Raw genomic sequence first — 14,269 nt, 5'->3', positions numbered from 1 at the left:
CCCATTTTTCTTTATGTTCCACATTGTCACCCAGAGACCAAGCTGGGAGGTCTCACCAATTGAATTTTCACTGATCATAACAAAGAAAGAGTCAATGGGAGGTTCAAAAACCAACTCCTGTCTGTTTAGGCTTGAAAAAGAATAATTTCACTCCTGCTCATAGCAAGAGACTTGGAATGTTCGCTGATCACCACTGCCTCTGCAAGATTTTATAGTTTTATTCACACAGATCTTAAACTTTTCCTGCTAGATTTAACCCTGAATATTTTCTTGGTCCCTAATTTCTTGACATATATGAAATTCAAGAAAAAAAAGATCTGATACATTTTACTTTTACAAATGTATTTATTTTTACCTAATCTTGATATGCAATTTTATGAGAGGTAGTATAGTATATGAGAATAGGTTTAGAAACCTTATCAATTCTGGTTTGGATCTCAGCGAAATTACATACTATCCCTCTATCCCTATGTCTTTGGACAAGCTACCAAACTTCTGTAAGCTGCAGTTTCCTCATTTTCAAAATAAGGACAATAATATTTATTTCAAAATAATACTTTCAGAATTAAACAAAATAAAGTAGATAAAGGGATTACATTATATCTGATTGGTAAAGTCTCCAATTATTAGTATTTTATATATTACATTATTCTTCAAATTATATATTTACATTACTTACATGCAAAAGGATTTTATATAATAAAGCATCCACCTATACCATCAAAAAAATGTTCTCTCTGGTTTCAAACTATATTACAAAGCTGTAGTAATCAAAACAATATGGTCATTAAAAAAAAAAAGACCCACAGATCAATGAAACAGAATAGAGAGTCCCAAATAGACACACACATATATATGGTCAATTAATTTACAACAAAGGGGAAATACAATGGGGAAAGAACTGTCTCTTCAATAAACAGTGTTGGGGAAACTGGACAGCCACAAGTAGAAGAATGAAACTGAACCACCATTTTGCACCATATACAAAGATTAACTCAAAATGGATTAAAGACTTGAAAGTAAGACCTAAAAACATAAAATCCCTAGACGAAAACATAGGTAGTAAGATGCTTAACATTAGTCTTGATGATGATTTTTTTTAAATTTAACACCACAAGCAGAGGCAACAAAAGCAAAAATAAACAAATGGGACTACATCAAACTAAAAAGCTTCTGTAGAGCAGAGGAAACCATCAACAAAGGGACAAGTCAACCTACGCCACTTGGGGTGTTGATAAACGCAGAGAGCTTTATGAAGACCTCTGGCACACTGCCATGATACAAGGTGGTGGGAAGTTGCCTGCCCACCCCCAATGCCTCACCGTCCCCCTCTACCACAGGAGCACCTCTGCACCTAACCATGTCTTCCCCAAGACTCACTTCTGGTACTTTGTGTCTCAGCTGAAGAAGGTAAAGAAGTTCTCAGGGGAAATCATCTCCTGCTGGCAAGTGTTTGATAATTCCCCGCTTCAGGTGAAGAACTCTGGCATCTGGCTGAGCTAGGACTTCCACAGTGGCACCCACAGCATGTACTGAGAGTACCAAAGCCTGGCCACTAATCGGCAGGTCAAGCAGTTCCACAACTCCAGGGTCAAGTTCCCTCTGCCCCACTGGGTCCTCCATCACCAGCACAAGTGTTAGCAGTACAAACCAAGCTTTACCACTAAGAGATCCAACACCTTCTTTTGGATGCTGGGCCTCCTTGTCCCCTGTTCTGTCCAAATAAACTCCTTGGGAAAACCAGGGGGGGAAAATACAAAATACGGAGTGGGAGAAAATATTTTGCAAATCATTTATCTGATAAAGTGTTAATATCCAAAATACAGTATGAGTATAAAGAACTCATACAACTCAATAGCAAAAAAAAAAAAAAAAACCAATTAAAAATGGGCAGAGGATCTGAACAGACATTTCCTAAAGAAGACACAAAAATGGTCAACAGGCACATGAAAAGATACTCAGCATCCGTAATCATCAGGGAAATGTAAATTAAAACCTCAGTGAGGCCTGACCTGTGAGGCTAAGTTGGGCATCATCCCATAAAGCAATAGGTCACCAGCTCAATTCCTGGTAAGGGCACATGCCTGGGTAGTGGGCTTGGTCCTAGTCGGGGCATGTACCAGAGGCAACCAACTGATGTTTCTCTCTCACATCAATGTTTCTCTCCCTCTCTCCCTCCCTTCCCCGCTCCTTTAAATAAATAAATAAATAAACAAAATTTTTATTCTAAAAAAATAAATAATTTAAAAGCAGCACAATGAGATAGCACTTCACACCTGTTAGAATGGCTATTATCAAAAAGATAAGAGATAAATGCTGGTGAGGATGTAGAGAAAAGGGTACCCTCGTGCACTCTTAGTGGGAATGCAAATTAGTGCAGCCACTATGAAAAACAGTATGGAGGTCCCCAAAAAATTTAAAAGAAAACTACCATATGATCCAACAATTCTACTTCTCGGTATTTATTTGAAAAAAAACAAAAACATACTCAAAAAGATGTCTGCACCCCATTTTCATTGCAGTATTATTTACAATAGCCAAGATAGGAAAACAACCTGTATGTTCACTGACAGTTGAGTAAACAAAGAAGATGCGGTACACAAATACAATGAAATAATTCAACCATAAAGAAGACCCATTTGCAATAACATGGACGGACCTCAAGGCCATTATGCTGAGTAAGTCAGACAGAAAAAGACAAATATCAGATGATCTCATTTATATGTGGAATTAAAAAAAAAAAAAGCTCATAGATTCAGAGAAGAGATTGGTACCAAAGGCTGAAGATGGAGTGGTAGGGAAAATGGATATAGGGCATGAAAAGGAACAAAATTCCAGTATAAAATAAGTCATGGGGACACAATGTGCAGCATAATGACTATAGTTAATAATATTGTATTGCACATTTGAAAGTTGCTAAGAAAGTAGATTTTAAAAGTTATCATCATGACAAAAAATATTCTGTAGCCATGTATGTAATAGATGTAATCAGACTTACTGTGGTGACCATTTAACAATACACGAATATCAAGTAACTGTTATACATCTGAAAATAACAATACATTATGTTGATTAGACCTTAATTAAAAATAAAAACAATCTAAAAGCATTTACCCAGTTAAAAAAAAGGCGTTTGAGAATTTAAGTGACTTACCTTGAACTATAATCATCTTCCTCTTCATATGATTTAACTTGGGCTGAAATAGGCCGAGATCGTACTTCTTGCTGATCTCTCTAGTCAAATGAGTAAAGGTAAGTCACATAGGAAAAAACTCCCACAAAAGTAGAATTTATTCAAGTGCCTTTCTAATCATTCATCATTTCAGAGCTGTTTCACAGTTTCCATGAAATCAAGGCACAGAATTCTAAATGCTATGGTATGAAAATAAGGGTTGTTACAATGTAGTTTCAAGGTAGTTTCACCTTTCATCCATTCTGGGTTAAGAAAGTCAATTAAAGGAAAAATGTAAGAGGTCAATGATCTTATCCAACTCCTGCTTCCACACTACATTAGAGTCTTCCATCTTGTGTAACATGCAAAGGAAATGAGACTCACAAGAAATGAAAACATAAATCTGTTTAATGGTTAGAAAAACTTGTCACAAATCACACAAAGCTTCACTGTTAAGAATACCACAAAAAGGCTAAAAAAGAAGCACTAAGAGTAAAACCTTTTGGCAACAATATATCAAGAAATTAAAGTAAGTAAACAAATGCTCAAATATTGCGCATATTTGCGCAATGGCAAATATTGCGGGGGCAGGAATGCCTTCTTCCCTTTCCCAGCCCTTCCCAGTTTTCTACTCTACTTTTTAAATAAATAAGTAAGCAAGCAAGCAAGTAAAGAGGTCCTTATTAGAGGGCTCTTGGAGCAGAATACCTAATGCATCCCTCATTCCACTGTAACTTCGGGTTTCCTCGTTCAAGTATTTTCTGGCTCATCAGACACTGGCAAAAACTAAAAGATGTAATAAAAATATTTCTTTTTCAGTGAAATATTTAATTACAAATGCAACTAGCAAATCTGCAACCATTACATAAATATATTACCTAAAATGTGTTTTACATATATACAAAATGTTCCTTATTCTAAACTACAAAAAATGATGAATCTGTACAAGGCCTTAAAATAAAATACTGCCTCTTCTTCTTCCATGCCCCCATCAAGTCCAACACGGAGTGAAGGGTGGGGTTTAAAAGAAAACATTATAATTAAATTAGAGTAAGAACTAAAAAAGAAAGTCTGAAAGCAAGCCACATTACTCCCCTAAGGAATGCTACTATATACTATCAACTAATCATGGGAATGCTGATGCTAAAAGCTGGATGCTTACAGCAGGAATAACCACTTTGGACTCAGAATGGGGCAAATACTCTTACATTGTCTAGTGTAATAACCTCACTACATTCTTCCTAACTATAAATCCAATTACGGTCTAGCCTTGAGATTTAAGTTGTAACCAACTACAGAATTTAAGAGACAAATTACCATCTGATGACACTGATCCTTTATCCAACTTTTGTCCAGAGACCATTTTCCTTCTTTCCTTACTCAATTACCAGTGTTAATTCTACACAGCTATGCTCATATATTAATCTTCAAATAGTGGGAAAGATTATTAAATATCACTGTCCTTATTTAGATGACTGGACCCCTAAATAGAAAACATCTTCAGTGGCTTTTAGAAAACATGTGCTTATCAAAAATAAATGCATGAATACACCTTCCTACCTGTACATGTATTCATGTTCAATTTGTGATAGTTTGATGAACTGAATGAAAATGTATGCTTTGTGCATTTTTGTATGTATAAGTCAAATTAAAAATTAAAAAACCTAGCACTTACACGAAATTACTAACATTTACTTACTATTGCTTCCTCAGCTTGTCGAACCAGATCAGCTGTTTTTGCCTCCAATTCTGCATTTAAACGCCTAAAAGCAGAAAATAATTTACTAATTGGGATGTACTGAAGATCCCAACAAAAATACAAGTAATTAAATTTCAGTAACTACATTTTAGCTAATCAACAAATTTCAAAACACTTTATTCTAAAAATAACATAACTATTAGAACACTTATCTCCAACTCCCCATGGTTATTCTTCATTATTATTATTATTATTATTTATTATTATATTAGTATTATTTTGTTAGAATTCCAACAGTGTAACTCCTGGCTTCTCTCTGGCCCTCACTTCAGGTAGAATGACTTATTTGGGAATGACAAACTGGTGGGAATAAATCCCACTGTTCGACTTCTTGGGATGAACTCCAGCTGAGGATAGGGGTGGGAGAGGAGTGTGGCAGGGTAGCAGAGAGGTCTGCTTTGGTCTGGGGTGTCGCTGTGACATTTTAATTATCTTCCCTTCTATTTTTCATCTATAGCATATACATAATTTTGTATTATATTTTCCCATAACAAATTGAAGATACGTTTCTCTCTTTATAATTAGTGCCTTAAATGGATATAAAATACCCTAACAGTTGAAGTTAACATATTAATCTATTCCTATTGTTAGTTCAAGTTCCTTTTTCACTTTAAAAAGTAACAATATAATAAACATATTCAAAAGTATGTAACTTTTTTATTCTATTCATAAAATAAAATTTTAAAAATGTGTAGACCATCTAGGATCTTTTGAAGTTATATGAAGAAAATATGTTGAGCAATTTTTAAAATGAGATATTTTGTCATTTGCTTTTACTAGATTTGTGATTCAGAAGTAACACAAACCACTTGCAACACTAATTCTGCCCCCCCCCAAAAAGAGAAAATCAGTAACATATCTTTTCTTAAAACCATCCAATGTTTTAGGAAGTATATTTTTATCTTAGGATGAGTTAAACAAAAGAAAACCATCTAATGAAGACTTAAAGTCCCATTTAAGACAGCATTATCTGAGGTTTCACATTTCCTTAACAAGAACCATTAGAAGCTTCTGGTCAATATAGTAGACCAAGATGCCTCAAAAAGCTTTTCTCCTGCTCAAAAACCATGGAAATATTGGATATAATATAATGAAGGATATACTGCTAAGCTCAAACTCAAGCGAGAGAAATACCTTGGCACCAAAAATAAAGCAGCAACTAAAAATGAGAGCAATTAACAGGAACAGAAGATGAAACAGCTTAACAGCTAAAAAATGATACATGTGTGGGAGTCAAGAAGAGCTACACCTGTTAAACACTGTTTGTTTTGTTAAACAAGCAAAAACACTAACCATGACCTTAGGTGAGCAGAAATGAAACTATAGCGATAGGTGAAAAAGAATCTCTTGTGAGTAGTAAGGACACACAGGAACGTGGTCCAAGTTCATCTTACCCAGATGGTATAGAGATTTTATGCCAAAACTTTAATACAGAAAGTTGGCCTAACCAGTGAAAAAACTGATGAGCTAAATGCAAAGCCACCCTTGAGGACACTTACTCATCTATAAGACATACTACACTCTCAGGTAGTAAACCCTGCTAAAGGTGACTCCACAAAGATAATAAATTGCATAAAGAAACAAGTCACCAAGAGGGAGAATCAGCCTATGCAACAAAATTTGTATGTGAACTGAAGATAATAAAACAATCTTAAAAAGATTTTTACATAAGCATTTTTAATTTTAAAAAAACCAAAGCAAGAATAGAAACCATTAGGTAAGCACCAGGCATTATTATAAAGAACACCGAATATGGAAAAGAATCAAATAGAAATTACATAAATGAAAACACAGTCATTGGAATTAAAAATTCAAACTCAATGGATAAGTTGAACAATAGAATGAACTGAAGGGGAAACAAATGAATTAGAAGAATGAAGGACATTAGAAGATATGAGGAAATCACCTGAAAGGAGGTACACAGCAATAGAAAGTTAAAAATATGAAAGAACGTTTAACATCCATTAAAGATGGACTATTTGACAAAAACAGATTTATATCTACCTAATACAAAGTACAGAAGGAAATCCCAGATGAGGATGGAATGTCCATATTTGAAGATATGATGCTGAGAATTTTCCAAACACAAAGAAAGATGGGGATCTTGAGCAGAATTAAGAAAACTAATGTACATCTGTACACATCATAGTAAGACTGCAGAACTTCCAAGACCAAGAGAATATTCTTTAAACTACCAGAGCAAATATTTAATAAAAACTGATAGTTTACCTGCCTGATTATCTAAAAAGCTGACAGTAGATGGCTCATCAACATCTCTACATTCCAATGGACAATGAAATGGTATCTTTAATGAACTGTGTGGTGAAAAATACCGGCCATCTAGAATTCTATGTTCAGTTAAACTGTCTTTGAAGAATAAGTGCAAAGTAAAAAGTTTTCAGAAAAGACTGGAGAATTTAAGACTCAAATTTTCACAGAGAGAAGTAATGAAGGGTCTACACTTCAGGAAGAAAAATATTAAACCCGGAAAAAAGAAAGAATCATGAAGAGCAAAGAAATTAGAAAACACAATAATAAATCTAAATTAGTACAGGCTATAAAAATAACAGGTAGGGATATTCAAAACAAAAGGAAGTATCTAATAATATCTAACTTGACCGGCAGGGGGAAACCAAGTTAAAGCAGTCTAAGCTCTTCATAAACCAGTAAAAGAAAAATAAAGGAAGTATAAAGTCATTCAATACAACAGAAGACAGAAAAACAAACAAAAAGCATAATAAATATAAAACAAAAAATATTACGGCCAAAACAACTTCAAATTAACAAACAAAATAATATAAATAATTCACTTATTACAAAGCAGAAATTATCAGATTCAATATAAATGGAATACTCTCTTAAAGCTAAATGACATAAAGGTTTGAATATAAAGGAATGAATAAAGGTATAACAGACATTACATAACAATGAAAGGAATAATTCTTTTAATGTGGTTCATGTGAAAGATATCAAAGGCAAGAGCTTTGCCACCCAGCTCTCCCCCATCTTTATTATTGGCAAAGACAATTTCTCTTCACCAAGGAAAAGGGTACCTGCCTCACTACTGCTGAAGACAGGGACAAGGGACTGGCAACCAAAATGAGCAGTGGATGAAATAATCTATAGGCAATATAATTGGGAACGTTTTTTAACATAATTAAAGATAATATGGAATGAAAATAAAATACTCCATCTAACAACCACAGAATACGCATCCTTCTCAAGCTCGCGTGGAGCACTCACTAACAGAGACCATTTGTGGTCCATGAAATACATCTTACAATTTTAAAAGTAGAAATCACAAAGTATGTTCACATACCCTAAGTGAATTTAATCAGACACCAAAAACAGAAAGATAACTAGAAAATTGCTAAATATTTGGAGGTTAAACAAAAAACATAAGTAACCCATGGGTCAAAAGAGAAAGGAAAACTAAAAATATATCTAACTAAATGAAAATACAATTGTAAAAATATGTGGGGTGCAGTACAAGCAAAGCTTAGAGGGAAATTTATAATATTAAATGCATATTAGAAGAGAAGACAAATCTAAAACCCATAATCTAAGCTTCCATGGTAGGAAACCAGAAAATGAAGAACAATTTAAACCTAAAGGAAGTAGAAGAAAAAAAGTGACAAAATTGAAGCAAAAATCAATGAAATTTAAAACAGAAAAACAATAGAGAAAATCAATGAAACCAAAGCTAATTCTTTGAAAATATAAAAAATTTATAAAATTCTAGCTGGCTAACCAAGAAAAAAAGAGAGAAAACAACAAAACGCTAACATTACAAATTAAAGAAAAGCCCCCACTACTGGTCCCATGGCCTACAGGATAATGAAGGAGTGCTATGAAGAACTTTATGCCCACAGTGTGATTAACTTAGATGAAACGGATCAATTCCTTGAAAGATGCAAACTATCAAACTCACACATGGAGAATAAATATGAAAAGGCCTATATCTATTAAAGTAATTAATTCAATAAGACCCAGACACTTTAACTGGTGAATGGCACCAAATATTTATGAAGGAAATGACCAAATATTTATGATGGAAATGATACCAACACTCTACAATCTCTTCCCGAGACCAGAAGCAGAAGGAATATTTCCGAAATAATTCTATGAGGCCAGAATAAAGGTAATACCAAAACCAGACAAAGACATTACAAGAAAAGTACAGATCAATAACATGGAATAGATGCAAAGATCCTTAACAAAATATTAGTAAATAAAATCCAACAATGTATAAAAAGAATTATGTACCAAGACCAAGCAGGATTTATTCCAAGTATGCAAGGCTGGTTCAACATTCAAAATCAATTAATGTAATCATCACATTAACAAACTAAAAAAAGAAAATCATATGAATTGATGCAGAAAAAGCATTTTTAAAAAGCCAATATTCATTCATGATTTTAAAAAACCTCCAAGAGAGGACTCTTAAGAAGCCTTTGACTGGTTTTCTCCAGACTTCCCTCCATGCACCTTTTCCCATTGCTGATTTTGCTTTGTAACCTTTCACTATAACAAACAACAGCCATGACACAACTAAAAAAAGAAAAAAGGTAAGCAGAGCTGATGATCTGTATTTATACAGATAGGTATTAGGATCAATATACAAAAATCAATGTTCCTACACATCTGGCCAATTAGAAAACATAGTAGGAAAAAAAGCCATTCATATAGTAACAAAACCTATGAGGAACCTTGAAAAATTATATATGCAAGACTTTTATGTAGTAATATCATAAAATACTTTTAACAGACAACAAAACACTCATGTGTAAATGGAGACGTACCATATTTGTGGAAGGGAAGATTCAATAGCATAAAGATGGCAGTTCTCTGCAAATTAATCTATAAATACAATGTAATTGGCATTTACAGGCAGGGGGTTGGGTAGGTGGGGGTGGTGTGGAGGTCTGCCCTACCAAGACAAGTAGGGTCTATCAAGACCCCACAAATTTAATTGGTCTATCAAGACCAATTAAAACAGATGTCATATAATCTTATTTGTTTAGCTCTCTGGTTTCATGATATACACATGAAGCTCGGAAAATCTATTGACTTCAATGATCAGCACGTTCCTTAGTCTATCCCCTCAGTGATTATTTCCTCCAATTCTGGATGGAAATCCCTGGGAAGTCCTGGGTTCAGCTGACTGAAAAGACATCACAATATGCTTAACATCAAAATAGTAAGTTGCAAAATGCTGTGTTACGAACTCATATTCCTGCCTATAAAAATGACCAAAGACAAATACCATATGATTTCACTTATGTGTTAGAACCTAAAAAAAAAGAGAGAAAAAACAAAACAAACCAACAAACAAAAACAAACTCATAGATGCAAAGAACAGACAGGCAGGGGCTGGGAGAGAGAATTAAGACTTACAGTGGTGATCTCTATGTAATATATACAAATAATGAATCATAATGTTGGACATACGAAATACATATAATATTGTATACCAATTTTACCACAATAAAAAAAAGAATGGCCAGACATTTTACTCTTCTCCATGGTGCAAAAGTGATGTACAAGCTTCAGTCAGAGCTTAAAACTACTCTGTTGAAATGCCTCTAATTTGTACACTGCAGAGTACAGGTTACAGAATGAGTAACACCTGGTTGCTTTTACCACAAAACAACTTTTGCTAAAATAGAATAGCTCCTGTAGATGCCTGCCTTTAAGCATATCCCTAATGACAGCCAGAGCCTCCTGAAAAATATACCCTTAAATAAACAAACAAATTAACCTGACCAATACAGCTGGTTAGTGCCATCTGGTGTATGGTGATGAAAATAACTGTTCTGGGTTGAGCACAGCTGACTCAGAATTGTATATGGACAACAGGTCTGTTGCTTAAGTACAGTCCTAAATGGGAGTAACAGACCCATTTCATCAAATAGAGAGGAACGATTATGTTCCTAGATGCAGCGGCAAGGGGGCATGTGTCTCATTCATCTAAAGAGAGTACATACCAGTTTTAACTTTATATATGCTTTAATTTTAAGTACAAATTACATGGTAACTCTGTTTAACTGTTGAAAGAACTTCCAGAATGTGTTCCCAATTTTAAATTAAATTAGTTTTGAAAGACAGTGAACTGTTAAAATATAATTTTTTTTGTAAGCGTATATACAATGGTAAATAAAAGATATGCTCCTGAACCTTGTGGAACTCATCATCCAATGGAGGAAAAAGACAGAAAGTAACAAATGAATTTATTGTAAAGTTATGCTAAATGCAAAGAAAAATTAATAAGGCCATAAAAAAAGAGTAACAGAGGAGTCTGTTTAGCATGGTCGAGAAGGCCACTCTGAGCATGACAGGTAGAAGGCATGTGCGACTGCCCTCAATGAAAGAGAAGGGAAAAGCTCGAGGAACTGAAAGGTCAGTTAGGATGGAGAGAGCCCAAGATCAAACAAGATGCAGGAGCCAGATCTGACAGAGCTTTTGAACTTCAACCTGAAACCACTACAAAGTTTTAGGCAAGGGAATGACATGATCAAATTAAAAGATTACTCTTGGCATCTGTGTGGAAACTGGGGCATGAAGAGTGAAATCGTCCAAGAATGAAAGCCCGTGTTGTCAGGACAGTTTGTAATTTCGCTGAGCAAATAAAGGAAATCCTCCCAACTCCACCAAAAATGGACAAGAATAGTAATTCCAAATGCCCTGAGAAATAGGCTTTAAATTTATAAACAAAGCCTAGAAGAAATTTACAGACATAAACTCGAAGTTAGAATTAAATGGAATTCCTTAAACTAGAAACTGCACTACTCGTGGAAATTCCTGTTATCAAAACCACGTCTGACAGTATCATCTTACTGACGAACAGGTTTGCTTGGGTTAAATTAAATTTTCACCCACTTCAAACACCCAGAACGAAGGCTAGCTCAACATGGAAGAGACTGCTGGGGAGCGCGTGGTCCCAAGGACCGAGCCACCGGTAACAGTAATTGTAAGCAGCCCCACTTAGGTGAAAGAAAGAAAGAAAAGGTGAACCGCCAAGTTTCTTACTTATATTCTTCCTCCTTGGCGAGGAAGTCTCGTCGAGGTGTAGCAGGCTGCTGGACGCGTGGCGGGAGTGGAGTCCCTGAAACAGCCCGTCTCTGTAAAGGGGACGGAAATTTTCAGACCCAGAGCTAAAAGAGGCTCAGCGTCCCTGCCGCCTCGCCACCGCCCCGTCCAAACCTATTCGGTACCCAGGTGTTAGGAGTTGAACCGACCCTGAGCCCGACACCTCGCCCCGCCATCTTTCGCGACCAAGACGCCGTTACCGAGGCAACGACGTAACTTACCGCGAGAGCTACCTCTTCTCGGGCATCCTGGTGCCCAAGGCGCTTACATCGTTCGCTACCGCGTTCTAAACCAGAGCCGCCCGAGGGCCGGGGCGGGGTTGGGGGAGTGGAGAGGCGTGTTTTGGGGGGCTGGCCACAAGTAGGAAGAGCCCAGGTGAGTGCCCCTAGTCATTCCTAGCCAATACCGTCACTATCCGTAGGCTGAGATTGACAAGACAGGGTCCTAAGCCAATTGATTGGAGTCTTTATGAGAAAAAGTGTAAAGACACAGGGAGAACCTATGTTTATTATGGAGGCAGAGACTGGAGCGATGCAGCTATAAGCAAAGGAATGCCAAGGAATTAGGGTGCAGAAAGGAAAAACCGTAGTCACTCAAACAGTCAGTTATCCATATTATCCAGGCCTTTCTTTCCTTTTTTTTTTTTTTTAAACTAGAGGGGATGGAGCGGGGGATAAAAGGGCAAAGAAAGGAAAGGGTCATCAAGGAACATATATAAAGAACCCATGGGCAAAGACAACAGGGTGTGGGTGGAGATTGAATTTGGGAGGTGGGGGTGGTAGGGGAGGGGAGAGTAAGGGATGGGGAATGCGTATGACTGTAATTGAACAACAATAAAAACAAGATTTTATGTTCAGTTTACCTAGTAGCTAAAAGCACTGCAAAGAATAAAGCATATCAAAGTTCAAATGTTTTTCAGAAAAGCAGAAAATGAATAATTTATGTTTTCCAAGTATACTAATCATAATATGTCTATGTAGTTGAACAGCAAATTTGTAGTAAAAATAATCACTATTTATTAGTTATGCTAATTAAACCTCTCAAAGTCTTGGGAGATTTTCTTATGAAATTTTGTCTGCTATGTGATATGTAGCAATATATAGACTGATCCCATGAGTATGTGTGAGAGTATGGATGGGACATGCTTCTACGGACATGACCCCAGAGTTTTATTTTCTCTGCTGTTACTTAAAATTTTTGAGCTTTTCCCTGACTGGTGTGGCTCAATGGATTGGGCACTAGCCTTCGGGCCAAAGGCTGGCTGGTTCAATTCCCAGTCAGGGCATGTGTCTGTGTTGCGGGCCAGGTCCCCAGTTGGGGGCATGTTAGAGTCAGCCCATCAATGTTTCTCTCACACATCAATGTTTCTTTCCTTTTCTTTCCCTTCCCCTCTCTCTAAAAATAAATACATAAAATCTTTAAAAAAATTTTTGAGCCCTAGCAAGAAATACATTTTATATCATGACCCAGTACATATGCATAAATCCATAATTAAAACAAAGGTTTTGAAAGCAAAAGTTAAACTAATGGTGTTAGCCCTGTCAAGCAGAACTTGGAAGTTGTCACTCCCATTCTTACAACATGAGAAAACTGAACAAACTGAAAATAAATTACTTTTCTTGAGTTCATTAAGAACTATGGTTGTGGGGCAAACCACCATTCCCAAAGTTGGAGAGAAAGGCAAATCAAGAGTTATCCAGGCGTTTCCAAAAGGAGAACTTTATAAATGGGGGAGGACTGGCTCCTTAACCAGTTGTTTAGCTAGTAGCTGTGTCATCCAGCTGGTAATGTGTTTATTCAAGATGGATGTCTTTGAAGTGGATGCTCCAGCAACCAAAAGCTTCCAACAGGCATTTATATTACAATAAAAACACTTATTGCCAGGCACTTACTCTACAGACCCACCCTATTGATCTCATTCTACCTTGATTACATCTGCAAAGACCCTATTTCCAAGTACGTTCATATTCACAGGTTGGAGTGGTGGTGGTTTATGGCTACGCATATATCTGGGGGGGACACAACCCAACCTATAACAGAAATCACACAAACTATGGCCACAGTGGAATTAAACTAGAAATCAATAACAGAAAAATAGCTGGTAAAATCCCAAAGTATTTGGAGATTTAACACACACTTCTAAATAATACATGGATCAAAGAAAAAGTCTCAAGGGAAATTTAAAAACATTTTAAATTAAATGAAAATACAACTTTTCTAACCTTGTGGGATGCAGTGAAAGCAGAGCT

General features: G+C 36.0%; 1 protein-coding gene and 1 pseudogene across 2 annotated transcripts in view; one reads left to right on the top strand and one right to left on the bottom strand.

The window, feature by feature from the left end:
* TEX9 (testis expressed 9) overlaps positions 1 to 12,221 on the bottom strand; it is a 40,185-nt gene extending 27,964 nt beyond the window's left edge. The window contains exons 1-4 of one of the 2 annotated variants that reach the window (XM_024568222.4): positions 12,170 to 12,221; positions 11,961 to 12,052; positions 4,872 to 4,935; positions 3,155 to 3,234 (exon numbers count right to left, since the gene is read on the bottom strand). In XM_024568222.4, the coding sequence (XP_024423990.1) occupies positions 3,155 to 3,234; positions 4,872 to 4,935; positions 11,961 to 12,052; positions 12,170 to 12,196 (263 nt within the window). In that variant the 5' untranslated portion in view covers positions 12,197 to 12,221. The remainder of the gene's footprint in view (positions 1 to 3,154; positions 3,235 to 4,871; positions 4,936 to 11,960; positions 12,053 to 12,169) is intronic. The other variant, XM_053928453.2, reaches the window with a different exon arrangement.
* Positions 1,093 to 1,812, top strand: LOC112311588 (large ribosomal subunit protein eL20 pseudogene; annotated as a pseudogene).
* Positions 12,222 to 14,269: the final 2,048 nt, after the last annotated feature.

The sequence above is a fragment of the Desmodus rotundus genome, chromosome 7, assembly GCF_022682495.2.
Source record: "Desmodus rotundus isolate HL8 chromosome 7, HLdesRot8A.1, whole genome shotgun sequence".
Classification (NCBI taxonomy): Eukaryota; Metazoa; Chordata; class Mammalia; order Chiroptera; family Phyllostomidae; genus Desmodus; species Desmodus rotundus.
Note: the sequence above shows the minus strand (reverse complement) of the source record. Positions and strands in the feature narration are given on the sequence as shown.